General features: G+C 58.8%; 1 protein-coding gene across 4 annotated transcripts; it reads left to right on the plus strand.

Moving 5' to 3' along the window:
* Positions 1-804: 804 nt before the first annotated feature.
* On the plus strand, positions 805-14,029 carry CHRD (chordin). 4 transcript variants are annotated; one of them, XM_039912996.1, is made up of 23 exons: positions 805-1,044; positions 1,945-2,048; positions 2,612-2,741; positions 3,374-3,502; positions 3,665-3,764; positions 3,965-4,052; positions 5,408-5,549; positions 5,667-5,807; positions 5,914-5,996; positions 6,071-6,218; positions 6,565-6,671; positions 6,971-7,093; positions 7,668-7,824; positions 8,122-8,342; positions 10,708-10,821; positions 11,016-11,297; positions 11,450-11,543; positions 11,694-11,750; positions 11,991-12,094; positions 12,505-12,607; positions 12,835-12,989; positions 13,237-13,351; positions 13,498-14,029. In XM_039912996.1, the coding sequence occupies exons 1-22, from the start codon at positions 855-857 to the stop codon at positions 13,348-13,350; spliced, it is 2,886 nt and encodes a 961-aa protein (XP_039768930.1). In that variant the 5' UTR covers positions 805-854; the 3' UTR covers position 13,351; positions 13,498-14,029. The 4 variants fall into 4 exon arrangements, 3 of the variants coding, with proteins under 3 accessions (XP_039768930.1, XP_007663440.1, XP_007663441.1); XM_007665250.2 differs by having other exon boundaries at positions 13,237-13,342; XM_007665251.2 differs by having other exon boundaries at positions 3,374-3,481; positions 13,237-13,342.
* The last annotated feature ends 464 nt before the right edge of the window (positions 14,030-14,493 follow it).

A 14,493-nucleotide genomic window follows, 5' to 3' on the forward strand; every position in this document is an offset into this window, starting at 1 on the left:
CCTGAGACCCCCACCCCTTCTCCCAGCCCCTGCGACCCCTATCTGTCCTCCCTCCCGGCCCCTGCGACCCCCACCCATCCTCCTTCAGTGCCCCTGCAACCTCCACCCATCCTCCTTCTCTGCCCCTGCGCCCCCCGCCCATCCTCCCTCCGGCCCTGCGCCCCCGCCCACTCTCCCTCCCGGTCTCTGCGACCCCCACCCGTCCTCCTCACTACCCCTGCGACCCCCACCCATCCTCCCGGCCCCCGCGACCCCGATCAGTCCCCCCTCCCTGCCCCTGTGACCCCGGACCCAACCTCCCGGCCCCTGCGACCCCCATCCATCCTCCCTTCCGGCCTCTGAGACCCCCCCACCCATCCTCCCGGCCCCTGCGACCCCCACCCATCTTCCTCCTCTACCCCTGCGCCCCCCCCCGCCCATCCTCCCTCCCGGCTTCTGCGCCCCCCACCCATCCTCCTTCTCTGCCCCTGCGCCCCCCGCCCATCCTCCCTGTCTCTGCGCCCCCCACCCATCCTCCTTCTCTGCCCCTGCGCCCCCCGCCCATCCTCCCTGTCTCTGCGCCCCCCACCCATCCTCCTTCTCTGCCCCTGCGCCCCCAGCCCATCCTCCCGGTCTCTGCGACCCTCACCCATCCTCCTTCTCTGCCCGGGCGCCCCCCGCCCATCCTCCCGGTCTCTGGGACCCCCACCCATCCTCCTCCTCTGCCCCCGCGCCCCCCACCCACCCATCCTCCCGGTCTCTGCTTCCCCCCCCCCCCATCCTCCTCCTCTGCCCCTGAGCCCCCCATCCCCCCATCCTCCATCCGTGCCCTCCCATCCCCCGGCCCGTGTGCCCTCCGCCCCCCGGTCCGGACGATGCCAAGCCTCGCGTCCCCGCTGCCCCCACCGCTGCCCCCTCCTCCGCCGCTGCTGCTCCCCGGGCTCCTCGGACTCCTGGTGCTCTGGCCGCGGGCCCCCCCAGCCTCCTCCGCCGCCGCCGGCCACGACCCCCACCAGCTGCCCATCCGGCCCGAGAAGGACCTGCTGCCCGCCCGGGGGTCGGCAGGTACGGGCCCCCGTGGGGGCAAGGCGAGGGCACCGCTCTGGTGGGCACCGGGCCGGGCACGGGGGCCGCCCGGGTGACCCGGGGGCCTCGGGGAGGGGCTGATGAAGGGGCAGGGGGGCACCGTCGGGCACGGAGCACCGTCTGCCCGGCGAGCAGGGACGGTCCGGGCGGTCGGAGCGGGCAGAGCTCTCCCCGCTCCGGACTGTGAGCCCTTGATGGGCAGGGATCGCCTCTCTCTATTGCTGAATGGTCCTTCCCGAGCGCTTAGGACAGTGCCCCGCACCCAGCGAGGGCTCAATCAATACCGCTGATTGACTGAATGAATGAAGAGAAGACCGCGGGGAGTGGGAAGGGGGTCGTTCTTGGCTAGCGCTGGGGTAGAGCGGCCAAGAGGAGGGACTCTTCCAGGTAGTCCAGCTGGTAGGAGGGTCTAGATGGTGGGGAGGGGGCGCAGCTGGCAGGGGGACTCGTTAGCTCCCGGGGAGGGGACACAGCTGGTTGTGGGGGTGGTTAGCTCCTGGGGAGGGGGCTGTTAGCTGCTGGGGAGGGGGCGCGGCTGCCTGGGGGTCGGTTAGCTGCTGGGGAGGGGGCTGTTAGTTGCTGGGAGGGGGCGCAACTGGCCGGGGGGTCCGTTAGCTGCTGGGGAGGGGGCTGTTAGCTGCTGGGGAGGGGGCACAGCTGGCTGGGGGGGGGGGCCGTTAGCTGCTGGGAAGGGGGTTGTTAGCTTCTGGGGAGGGGGCGCAGCTGGCTGGGGGTCGGTTGGCTGCTGGGGAGGGGGCTGTTAGCTGCTGAGGGGGTGCTCTGTAAACTGCCGGGGAGGGGGGCTGTTACTGCTGGGGAGGGGGCGCAGCTGGCTGGGGGGCGGGGGCAGCCGCTGCTGTCTGAGCGCAGTCCCCACAGGTTGCTCCTTCGGGGGGAAAGTCTATGCCCTGGAGGAGACGTGGCATCCGGATCTGGGGGAGCCCTTCGGGGTGATGCGCTGCGTGCTGTGCGCCTGTGAGCTGGTGAGTGGCGGGGAGGACTGCGAGCCGGGACCCCGGGGTCCCCCGCCCGAGGCCGCCCGGGTGAAATCAGGAAGCTGCGTGGCTTAGTGGAGGGAACACGGGCTTGGGAGTTACGGGGCGTGGGTTCGAATCCCGGCTCCGCCACTTGTCTGCTGTGTGACCTTGGGCGAGCCGATTACCTTCTCTGCGCCTCAGTTCCCTCATCTGTAAAAACTGGGGATTAAGACTGCGAGCCCCACGTGGGACAAACTGACTACCTTCTAACTACCCCAGCGCTTAAAACGGTGCTCGGCACATAGTAAGGGCTTCACGACCACCGCTATTACTATTATCGTAGTTGGGCGGGTTCCTGGGGGGGCCGGGCCCGCGTGGACCTTTAGCCCAGCCGGGCCTCTTGCTCTTCCAGAGCCACGTCGGGCTCCTGGATCCCTCGCAGGACAGCCCAATCCCTGCCCCGGGCTGATCCTTGAAGCGGACCCTCCTTCTCTCCCGTCCCCCCCGCGATTGTGCCCGGAGGGGATCCCCCCCCCCCGCCTTCTTCCCTGACGCTTCTTTCGTCACAGCCTCCGCGGGGTCGTCGGGGGAAAGGCCCGGGCCGGGTCAGCTGCAAGAACATCAAACCCGAGTGTCCGGTCCTGGCCTGCGGTCAGCCCCGTCTGCTGCCCGGCCACTGTTGCCATTCCTGCCCCCAGGGTAAGCTCCGCTGCGCTGACCCTCACCCAGGAGCCCCTCACCCGGGGCGGGATGGAGGTTTTACCTCCCAGGAGGTCCTAGCTGTGGAGCCGGCCTCGGCTGCCTACTCTTGGAGAAGCAGCATGGCGTAGCGGCCTGGGATTCAGAAGGTCGTGGGTTCTGATCCTGACTCCGCCACTTGTCTGCTGTGTGGTCTTGGGCGAGTCACTTCACTTCTCTGGGCCTCAGTTACCTCGTCGGTAAAAATGGCGATTGAGACTGTGAGCCTTTCGTGGGACGGGGACTGTGTCCAACCCGATTATCCGCCCCAGCGCTTAGTACAGTGGCTGGCACGTAGTGCCATACCGTACGAATAACATAATTGTTATTACTAGTCCCTTCCCAGAAGAGTCGTCGTTCATTCAATCGTATTTATTGAGCGCTTACTGTGTGTAGAGCACTGTACTAAGTGCTTGGGCAGTACAATAGATCAATAGAGACAATCCCTGCCCTCAACGGGTTTACGGTCTAGAGGCGGGGAGAGAGACATCAAAACAAGTAAACAGGCATCAGGATTCGAATTCCTGGGGCCCTGAGGGAAAGCTCGGGTGTCTCACCTCCCCACTCGCACCCTGCACCCCGTCGCCTTCCAGAACCGACCACCCCGGAGAGAACCCCCGCGGCCTTGGCCTTCGAATATCCCCGGGACCCGGAGCATCAGAGCTACAGCGCCCGCGGAGACCCTGGGCCTGAGGAGCGAGGTCGGGAGGACGGGCATACGGGTAGGGGCAGGGGGATGCCCGGGGCAGTTGGAGGGACTGGGGTGATCCTCACCGGGAGAACTGGGGGAGAGGGTTTGTGGTGACCCCTTCCACCGACACACGCTCGCTGAATGACCACGGGTAGATAACCGTCTCTTGGTGGTCTCTGCCTCTCCCTGGCAGACTTCGTGGCCCTGCTGACCGGCCCCGAATCCAGAGGTGTGGCCCGAGCCCGTGTTTCGCTTCTCCGCACCGGCCTTCGCTTTTCCCTGACCTACCGCCGGTGAGCTGGGGCAGGGAACCCCGGGACCAGGTTGGGTAGGGATGCCCGGGGAGAGAAAGGAGCCGCGGGAGGGAAGTGAGAATGCTGGGCCGGGGCAGAGGGTTGTCCTAAGGCTACCGGACGCTGGGGAAGTTGGCCATGGTGGAGCTGGGCTTCTGGGGCCCCGGGCGGCCAATTCCATGCCTCTCTCTTCCTCCCAGGCTGGACCGACCCACCCGAGTCCGCTTCACGGACCCCACTGGCAATATCCTCTTTGAGCATCCAGCTCCCCCAGCCCTGGATGGAATGGTGAGACCCCCCCACTACCTCTCACCTGTTGCCCTCCCAACCCGGAAGGATATAGTAGCAACCCCTTTTTGGGGGTATTTCATTCATTCAATCGTATTTATTGAGCGCTTACTATGTGCAGAGCACTGTACTAAACGCTTGGAATGTACAATTCGGCAACAGATAGAGACAATCCCTGGCCAATAATGGGCTCATAATAATAATGTTGGTATTTGTTAAGCGCTTACTATGTGCAGAGCACTGTTCTAAGCGCTGGGGTAGACACAAGGGAATCAGGTTGTCCCATGTGGGGCTCACAGTCTTAATCCCCATTTTACAGATGAGGTCACTGAGGCACAGAGAAGTGAAGTGACTTGCCCACTGTCACACAGCTGACAAGTGGCCCAGCAGGGATTCGAACCCATCACCTCCGACTAGAAAACCCGTGCCCTTTCCACTGAGCCACGCTGCTTCTCATGTTAGAGCACCTACTATGTGCCAGACACTGTATTAAGCACTGGGATAGATACAAGTTTATCAGGTCGGACGCAGTCCCAGTCCCACATGGGGCTCACAGTCTTATTCCCCATTTGACAGATGAGGTCACCGAGGCACAGAGAAGTTAAGTGGCTTGCCCAAGGCCACACAGCAGCAGACAAGTAAGTGGTGGAGTCAGTATTAGAACCCAGGTCCTTCGGACTCCCAGGCCCATGCGCTAGCCACCAGCTCATGCTGCTAGAGCCCCCACCCCCTCATCCCACTGCCCTTCCATCCCAGAAGGATATCTTAGCAGCCCCCTGACCCTGGACCCTTTCTCCGGGAGCCGTGAGTTTGGAACGGTACTGGCTGCTATTCCAACTGTGCCTAGCTGACCATATTTATTCATTCAATCGTATTTATTGAGCCCTTACCGTGTACAGAGCCCCGAGTCCTCAACGGAAAGAGCCTGAGCTTGGGAGTCAGTGGTCATGGGTTCTAATCCTGGCTCCGCCACTTGTCAGCTGTGTGACTTTGGGCCAGTCACTTCATTTCTCTGTGCCTCAGTTGCCTCATCTGTAAATTGGGGATTAAGACTGTGAGCCCCACGTGGGACAACCTGATCACCTTATATCCCCCCTAGTGCTTAGAACATGTACTTTGCACATAGTAAGCGCTTAACAAATGCCATCATCCTCATTATTATTATTTTTATTATTACAATACAGCAATACAATAAATACGATTGAATGAATGAACAATAAACAGACACCATATCTCTCTGTCCATATTTCTGTGAAGGACGGTCGTCATTTGGCCCAACTGACTCAGGCCTGTTGGTCTGGGCCTTGGTGACGGAGTTCTACCTTCTGCCCCGGGTGACAGTGACTGTCCCACAGGTGTGTGGCGTGTGGCGGGCCCTTCCCCGCCCATCCCTTCGACTCCTGAGGGCCGAGCAGCTGCACGTGGCACTGGTGACTACCAACCACCCGGAGGGTGAGATCCGAGGACCCCTCCACCGGCACCGGGGGCTGGCTGCAGGTAAGGCAGGGAGCCACAGGGCAGGGTGGCTGGGGAAGAAATGGGTGTCCTCATGCCAAGAGGCGGCCCTAGTCCCTTCCTGTGGACTCCTACCGCCTCTCCCTCCTCCTGCTCTAGAGACCTTTAGTGCCATCTTGACGTTGGAGGGGCCGCCTCGCCCTGGCACGGGGGGCATTGCCCTGCTCACCCTGAGTGACACAGAGGACTCCCTGCATTTCCTATTGCTATCCCGGGGCTTGCTGGAGCATGAGGATGTGGGTAAGGACAGAGATGCAAAACTCCACGGGTTGGGGGCAAGGGGTGTGTGTGAGAGTGTCTTTTGGTGTGCTCTGGGTGGTGCTGATGCCCACCTGCCCCCGAACAGGGCCTTTCCAGGTTCCCTTGAAGCTGCAGATCCTGCATGAGGGCCAGCTGCTCCGAGAGCTCCGTGCCAATATTTCTGCCCAGGTACGTGCCAGTCCCTCTCCTCTCTCTGCCTTTCTCTGGGGCACAGACCCGCCACTCCCTTCCTGTGTCCCCAGGAGCCTGGCTTTGCTGAGGTGCTGCCCGGCCTGACACCCCAGGAGATGCAGTGGCTGGCACAAGGGAAGCTGCAGATCGCCATGGAGAGGGAAGGTGGCCCCGGGCACCGGATCAGTGGGCTCATTATGGCCAGGCAGAGTTGTGATAGTGAGTGGCCGGCCCTGGCTAGGGCCCCGAGGGCATCAATCACAGTTAGGTTGATGCCCTGAAGGAGGGGGGAGGGAGGGGAGAATGGACAGAGAATAGGAGGCTGAGGATCGGGAGGACACTGAGTCCTCTGTTGGTAGGAGGTGGGTTCGAGGGAAGAATCAATCCCCTTGGTTGGCACGGGGACCCTGGTGGGTGAAGTCACTGGTGAAGAGCATGAGGTGAGATTCCCGGAGGCTGGAGTCTTTGGAGGCGGGGCCCCTAGATGCGCGGACACTGGGGGCAAGGTCTTGGCATTACCTGTCCCCTCCCTCGTCCAGCATCCCCGGTCTTGTCTCCCTGCCAGTGCTGCAAAGTGTCCTCTGTGGTGCCGATGCCCTGACGCCAACACAGACCGGAGCTGCTGGGTCTGCCAGCCTCAGCCTGCTGGGGAACGGTTCCCTGCTCTATCAGGTGAGGAGCCGGGGAGGCTGGGCTGGCGGGGGGCAGGGGGCCGAATGGAGGGGTGAGGGGGCCGATCTTGGAGTGGCTGGGGGAGGTGGCGGGTGGCCAGGAACTGAAAGAACGGGATGCGGGAAGCTGGAAGCTGGGGAGCCAAGGGGGCTGAGGATTGGTTGGCCTCCGCCTGCTGGAGGCCGATTCCTCGAGTCTTTTCGGAGGGCGGGGAGGGAGGGATGTAGCAAGAACCAGAGTCGAGAAAATACCAGACTTCCCTCTCACCGCCACCGCCTCGCCTCCCTCCTTCCCCTTAGGTTCAGGTGGTGGGCACGAGCAGCGAGGTGGTGGCTGTGACCCTGGAGACCAAGCCTCGCAGAAAGAACCAGCGCAGCGTCCTGTGCCGGATAACCGGGACTTCCCGCGGCGGGGCCAGTGTGGTGAGGGGGCGTAGGGAGGCGGTCCGGAGGACAACTGGGGAAGGGTTGCCGCAGGGATGGGGAGAGGGACAGGGGCCGTTATTGGGAGGCCAGTACCCTCATGTCCCCTTCCTCCTTTCACCCCATTTCCCAGGAGTTTTGGACCCTTGCACAGAGGATCCAACACTGAAATGGCCCAAGATTCACCTCAGATAGTGGGGAGAGCTGGATACAGTGGACTGGACCCAGGCTGCACTCTTAATAATAATAATGATGGCATGTGTTAAGCGCTTACTATATGCCAGGCACTGTACTTAAGCGCTGGGGTGGATCCAAGCAAATCAAGTTGGACACAGTCCCCGTCCCACGTGGAGATCACGGTCTCAATCTCCATTTTACTGAAAAGGGAATTGAGGCCCAGAGAATTGAAATGACTTGGCCAAGTTCACAGAGCAGGCAAGTGGTAGAGCCAGAATTAGAACCCATGATCTTCTGACTCCCAGGCCCATGCTCTATCCACTATGCCATGCTGCTTCTCTTGGTTTACGAGCCCTCTTTGCCGCCTCTTCACCTCTCTCCGTCTGCACTCTCCCAGGCTAAGGGTATCTGTCCAGGGTTAAGTGCCCGTGATGCCCACATGCTGCTTCAGAATGAGCTGTTCCTGAGTGTGGGGACCAAGGACTTCCCCGAGGGAGAACTCCGTGGGCACGTCGCAACCTTGCCCTACACTGGGCACAGTGCTCGCCGGGATGGTGGGTGTCCTTCTGTTCGGCCTCCACCTTGTCTTGGGCATCGGTGTCCCCGGACCTCTGGACTTCCTTCTCCTGTCCCTGGCCTCCTTCCTGGATCTTTCACCGGGAGATTAAGCTGTGCCGGCTGGGCTCGAAGCGCTCCGCCTCGAGGACGCTGCTTGCCCAGGGTTCCTGGGGCCTGGGTTTCTCTTCCCAGCTCAGGTCAGGGGAGGAGTCCGGATAGTGTGGGGTGGAGGTGGGGGTGAAAAGGAGCTTCGGTGCATTTCTCCTCACGTCTTCTCCCCTCTGCCCACCCAGTGTTGCCGGTGCCCTTGGCGGGAGCCCTGGTGCTGCCTCCAGTGCGCAGTGGGGCAGCGGGGCACGCCTGGCTCTACCTGGATGGGCACTGCCACCTGCACTATGAGGTCTTGCTAGCTGGGCTCAGTGGTTCTGAGCAGGGCACTGTGACTGCCCACCTCACTGGCTCCCCTGGCCTCTCCGGGCCTCGGCGACTTCTCAAGGGATTCTACGGCCCTGAGGTGAGAGGAGTTTGGGGGTGGGGGGAGGTGGTCTTTAATCAGCGGCGTTTATTGAGCATTCACTGTGGGCATTAAGTATCTGGGAGAATCCACCAGAAATGGAAGGCACGGTCCAATCCAGACCCCCAAGGAACTTGTAATCTAATGGGAGACAAGAAGACACAAATTATTTACAAATAGAGGAAGCATAAGGGAGAACTAGGATACAACTGCTACTAGCAAGAGGAAGTGACAGTAGGAAGAAACTTCCTACTAGTAGGAAAAAACACATGAATCAATAAATACCACCCATCTATAAAATAGTGTTTCCATGTGCACATGTAAAAATGCTGATGGTGGGTGAAAATACGTAAGTGTTTAGTGCTCTCTGTATAGTAAGCACTCAATAAATACCACTGATTGATTGACTGATTGATTTAGGAGGCTGTCAGGATTGAGACCATTTGGGGTGGTAGGAATTAATGAGAGAAGGCTTTCTGGAGGACAGAATTTCAGGAGAGTTTTGAAGATGGGAAGAATGGTGATCTAGTGGACTTGAAAGGAAAACGAGTTCAAGGCACAGCAAAAGGTCTGGGCTGGGGGCGGAGCTGGGAGAGCCGAGAGCAGAGTTGAAGTGAACAGGTGAGCAAGGTCTGAGAGAAGAGAATCAGGTGGAGGGTAGTGGGTGAAAAGAGCTGATCTGTAAGGTGGAGCAAACTTGTCTTGCAAATAAGCATTTTCCCACTCCGTAGGGCAAGTAACCACATATGCCAGGCAAGAGTCAAAGTTGTTGATTTCATTCATTTTGCCACCCGGGCAAAGCCATACAGAAATTGCGTCTCCTCCAGGAAGCCTTCCTTGGCTAATCTCATCTCCCCACTCAATTTTGCCTTCCACCTGCATCACTTATGTACTTTCGTCCACTTAGGCTTTCATCCCACCCCTGTTCCACCCTGCATCTATGTTATCACATTCCTATAGTCATTTGCCGATAGTGGAAGTGGATATAGGTAGAGAATAGAAAGGGTGCCAGAACTGAGCCTTGAGAGCCTCCCACAGTTACAGGGTGGGAGGCAGAAGAGGAGCCTGTGAAAAAGACTGAGAATGAGCAGCTAGAGAGATAGGAGGAGAACCAGGAAGAGGGGAGTGTCAGTGAAGCCAAGGTTAGATAATGTTTTTCAGAGAAGAGGGTGTTCCATAATGTAAGAGGCAGTTGGGAGGCTGAGGACGATTAGGATGGAGTAGAGGCCAGTGGATTTAGCGAGAAGGAGGTCATTGGTGACCTTTGAGAGGGCAGTTTCTGTGGAATAGAAGAGGCAGAAGCTAGATTTGAGGGGCATCTAGAAGAGAATTGGAGCAGAGGCAGTAGATGCAGAGAGTGTAAACAATTTGCCTGAGGAAAATAGAAAGAAATGGTTCAAGGGAGATGAGGCGATAACTGGAAGCTGGTATGGGGTCAAGGAATGATTTTTTTTTTAGTTTAGGAGATACATGGCTATCTTTGAAAGAAGTGAGGACGGAGTTATTGGAGAGTGAGCAGTTGAAGATGGTGGTCTGGAGGGAGGATGGGAAGAGGTTTTAATAAGGTACAAAGGGATGGGGTCGGAAGCACAGGTGGAGGGGGTGGATTTTGAGAGGAGGTAGGAAATCTCCTTTTGAGATACTGCTGGGAAAGATGGGAGAGAAAAAGAATGGGCAGGAATAGGGAGGTATTGGAGGAGTTGGGGGAGATTTTCAAGAGATCACACCCAAGAAATTACATTTTATCGATCAACCAATCCATCAGTGGTATTTATTGAGTGCTTTCAATGTGCAGAGAACTGTACTAAGGGCTTGGGGGAGTACATGTTCCCTGACCATAATGAGCTTACAGTCTAGGGGGGAGACAGACATTAATATGAATAAACAAGTAATTTATAATATATTATTTAAATATATGTTCATGAATGCCACTGATGAAATAGACGGCAAACTTGTTAGGAGCAAGATAATTTATTTTATTGTTTATTCATTCACTCATATTTATTGAGCACTTACTGTGTGCAAAGCACTATCTGTCTCCCCAACTAGATTGTCACCTCCTTGAGTGTAAGAACTGTGTCAAGTCACTAGGCTGTACTCTCCCAAGCACATAGTACAGTGCTCTGCACAGAGTCAGTGCTCAGTAGACAGTATTGATGGATTGATTGACTGATCGATTGACCCAAAGTGGTGGAAAGGATATAGGGAGCTGGGGGTAAAACATTTGGGAGACAAGTAGGTTTGTGGCATTTGCATGGAAGGTTGAGGGAAATGGGGAGAGGGCAGAGAGGCCCAGCTCTCTGAAATCACGGTGGGCAGGGGAGGGAGCGGACATTCAGGGGGAGCGGGCACTCTCCTCCTGCAGGCCCAGGGAGTGGTCAAGGATCTGGAGCCGGAGTTGCTGCGACACCTGTCCCGAGGGACGGCCTTCCTCTTGGTCAGCACCAAGGGCAACCCACGGGGGGAGCTGCGAGGACAGGTAGGCTCATGGGATCCCGGGGTCATGGGAGAAGGGACAGGCCGGGGTCACGGGCCCCGGGAGAAAGAAACAAGGAGGGGTCTCGGGAGAGTTCCGGAGCCTTGTGGAAAGAGTGATACCTCAGAGGGGGCTGGTGGGAGGGGAGTTTATCGTGTCAATCCCCGGAACACTCCCTACCTCCTCTTCCTGCTCAGGTGCACATTCCCAACCAGTGTGAGGGCGGCGGCCTGCGGCTGGTAGCCGCGGCGTCTGACGTTGTGAGGCCCTTCCAAGTTCCCGCGGCAGAAGGACCCAAGAGCGCTGGGCCCGTGGTCCCCATGGCAACGCCCGAGTCCTCAGCCTCTTTGGTGTCCAGGCCCAGTGGAGGGGGGCGCCTCCGGGATCCCAGCCACTGCTTCTTTGAGGGGCAGCAGCATCCACATGGTGCCCGCTGGGCCCCCAACTATGACCCCATCTGTTCCCTCTGCACTTGCCAGGTATGGGGAGATGGGGGGCAGTGGGTCCTGGGCCAGATAGGAGGAGCTGGAGTGGGCCGTGGGCGGCTGATGGGGCTTGAGAAGGGGCTGAGATGGGGCATTAGGCCTGACTGTTGCCTCCTCTCCTCTTTCCTTCACCCTGTCCCCGATAGAAACGCACAGTGATCTGTGACCCCGTTGTGTGTCCACTGCTCAACTGCCCACGGCCTGTGCAGCCCCCAGACCGGTGCTGCCCCGTCTGCCCTGGTAAATCTCCAGGGAGGCCAGGAAATAGGGGAGGAGGGAGGGATGAGGGTGGGAGGATGAGGGAGAGAAGGGAAGATGGGAGAGAAGCCTGGGAGAAGGGGTGATGTTCTTCGTTCCCCTGCTCCTTTCACCAACCTATCGGTTCTGCAGAGACACTGGACCTCCAAGTCAGGGAGGGGTTGGATCAGAGCCGGGACCCTGGAGAAGGTGAGGTTGAGGGGTGGTGGGTGGTGAAGGGGCATCAAGGGAGGGAGTCAGCTAGAGTGAGTGGGAAATAGCAGTAGGGGAGTAGTGTTCTGTGGGGAGGGATTGGATTCCCAGTTGGCCCAGCCCAGAGTTTGGTCAGTAGGCCCTCTGGGCTCTGGTCTGCCCAGCTCCCGAGGGGCAGACTCAACGATCCTGACCTCCAGCCGTTCTCTCCTTCTCTCCCACTGTGTCCCCTCCAAGGCTGCTACTTTGATGGCGACCGGAGCTGGCGTGCTGCGGGCACCCGTTGGCACCCCGTGGTGCCACCTTTTGGCCTCATTAAGTGTGCTATCTGCACTTGTAAGGTACTCAGCCCTGCCTCAGGATTCCTGAACACCATCCCTCTCATACCCCACCCTCCCCATCACACCCCTGGCTCCAAATCTCAAGGCTCTGACCTGTCCCTGCCTCTTTCCGGTCCGTGAATCCCACCCTTTTTAACAAGATCTGCCACCGCTCTTTCACCTGCCCCACCTGTGGGCTGAGTTCCAGGCCCTATTTCCTCCAGAGGAGGAAGAGGAGAAGACAGCTAGCCGAGAAGGTGGGGAGGTTCAGAGGGAAGAGCAGCCAGAGAGGAGGCCCGTGGTGGGAGGGGGCGGCGAAAGCTGTCTGGGTGGGTGGGCGGCTAGGTCTGGGGGTCTAGCCAAGACAGAAGGGCCTGGCCTGGGGGCTGGTGCATCTCTGACCCCCTTCCTTGGTCCCGGCTCTCCTGCAGGGAGCCACGGGGGAGGTTCATTGCGAGAAGGTGCAATGTCCCCGTTTGACCTGCTCTCAGCCCATCCGTGCCAACCCCACTGACTGCTGCAAACAGTGCCCAGGTAAAAGGGGTGGGCACAGATGGAAGTCCTATGAGGAGAAGGGAGCAGGGTCTTGGGGTGAGGGTGAGCAATGCCCTGACTCTTTGACACCCCACCCCACCCCCAGGGCAGGGCAAGATCTTTGACTGCCCTGGATCTGAGTAAGGGGGACGGATGGCTTCCTAACTCTAACCCTTCCCTCCCTCCCTCCCTTCATCTTCTCCTCCCCGGTCTGTCCCTCTGTATAGAGGGGTCAGGGCCCCAGGCCCATCTGGGGGACCCCATGCAGGCAGATGGGCCCCGGGGCTGCCGCTTTGGGGGGCAGTGGTTTCCGGAAAGCCAGCGCTGGCACCCGTCCGTGCCACCTTTTGGGGAGATGAGCTGTGTCACCTGCTGGTGTGGGGTGAGTGGTGGGGTTAGCTGAGGGCGAGGGAGGCAGAGGGGCAGGAAGGGGGGCAAAGATGTCAGAGGAAGGGGCCAATCCAATATGCACAGGGTGGGCTATGGAAAGGCCAGGCGGTTGCGGGGAGGGGGAGGCCTGGACAAGATGGGGAGGAAGGATGGGGCTCTCAGGGGTGTGGGGACCAATAGAGACGTGGACTTCCCTGGACTTCCTGGTTGACCTGAGCTTCCTGCCCCTGCCGCCTCAGGCCGGAGTGCCGCACTGTCAGAGGGATGACTGCTTATCCTCCTCCTCTTCCTCCTCCTGTGGCTCAGCAAAGGAGAAGAGGTGCTGCTCCCGGTGCCCCCCACAGAGTGAGTAAGGTGGGCCGGGGAGTCCAAGGAAAGCCCAGAAGGACCTGGGTCACGGGGCTGCACTTATGAGTTTGGAGATCGGGCATGCTTGGCCCTGGTCCTCTCACTCTTCTCTTTTGCTCCCCTCTATTCACCCCTTCCTGTGTGTCCTGCAGCCCCAGCACTAGGAATGGCATCAGAGCTGGAGCAGGAGAAAGCAGTTGGGGACTCCTAGGAAGCAACCTGGAGACAGGATGGCCAAAGGAGGCGGGCAGCTGGGCTACTGGGAGGGAGCCGGGCACTCGTATTCACCAACGGGCTAACCACTGTCTGCAGACTCCCCGTCCCTGCTAAAGCCATGCCCTGCCGGCTCTCTGGGACCTCAGACCCTTGGGGTGGGGGGAAGTGTGGCTCGTGCCCTAGCCTCAGGTGAAAACAGCACCTGGGTAGCCTTTCCCTTGCCCTCTCCCCCAAACCCCCAGGCTGAAGCCCTCAGCCTCCCAACCCCACCAATCCCCTGGAGATCCCATCTTCTCCCTCCCTCCCTGCTCCTTGGCCCCTGTACATAGTGACACTGGCTTGTTGGGATTTTTAATTTATCATCACTCAACATCAAGGGACCATCTCCCTGTCTCCCTGTGGTCCCTGTGTTGAGCAGAGTCATTTTTGGAGATTTCTGTATTTATTAAAAAACAATCTCTTTCTGTCTGTCTGTCTGATGTCACCTCTGGGAAGGAGGAAGAGAGTGGAGAGATCGTAGTTAATAATGGTGGTATTTGTTAACCCACTTACTATGTGCCAAGCACTATATTAAACGCTGGCATAGATTCAAGATTATCAGGTTGGACATAGTCCCTGTCGACATGGGGCTCACAGTATAAGTAGGAGGCCTTAATCCCCCCCTTACACATGAGGAAGCTGAAACACAGAGAAGTGAAATGACTTGACCAAGGTCACTCAGCAGACAAGTGGCAGAGCCAGGATTAGACTCCAGGTCCTCCGAGCCCCCAGGCCTGGGCTCTTTCCACTAATAATAATCATGATACTTGCTAAACTCTTACTTTGTGCCAAGCACTGTTCTAAGCACTGGGGTAGCTACAAGTTAATCAGGTCACACTGCTCCTCATTTGAGGCGGTTGGATGACTGGGGTTGGGGAGAGAACTTGTATACA

The sequence above is a fragment of the Ornithorhynchus anatinus genome, chromosome 1 (assembly GCF_004115215.2).
Source record: "Ornithorhynchus anatinus isolate Pmale09 chromosome 1, mOrnAna1.pri.v4, whole genome shotgun sequence".
NCBI classification, from domain to species: domain Eukaryota; kingdom Metazoa; phylum Chordata; class Mammalia; order Monotremata; family Ornithorhynchidae; genus Ornithorhynchus; species Ornithorhynchus anatinus.

Coding starts and splice junctions, on each gene's coding strand:
- CHRD (XM_007665250.2), top strand. CDS start 855: ATGCCAAGCCTCGCGTCCCCGCTGCCCCCACCGCTGCCCCCTCCTCCG. Junction 5,550..5,666: donor GCACCGGGGGCTGGCTGCAG/GTAAGGCAGGGA, acceptor CTCCTGCTCTAG/AGACCTTTAGTGCCATCTTG. Junction 12,990..13,236: donor GTGTCACCTGCTGGTGTGGG/GTGAGTGGTGGG, acceptor CTGCCGCCTCAG/GCCGGAGTGCCGCACTGTCA.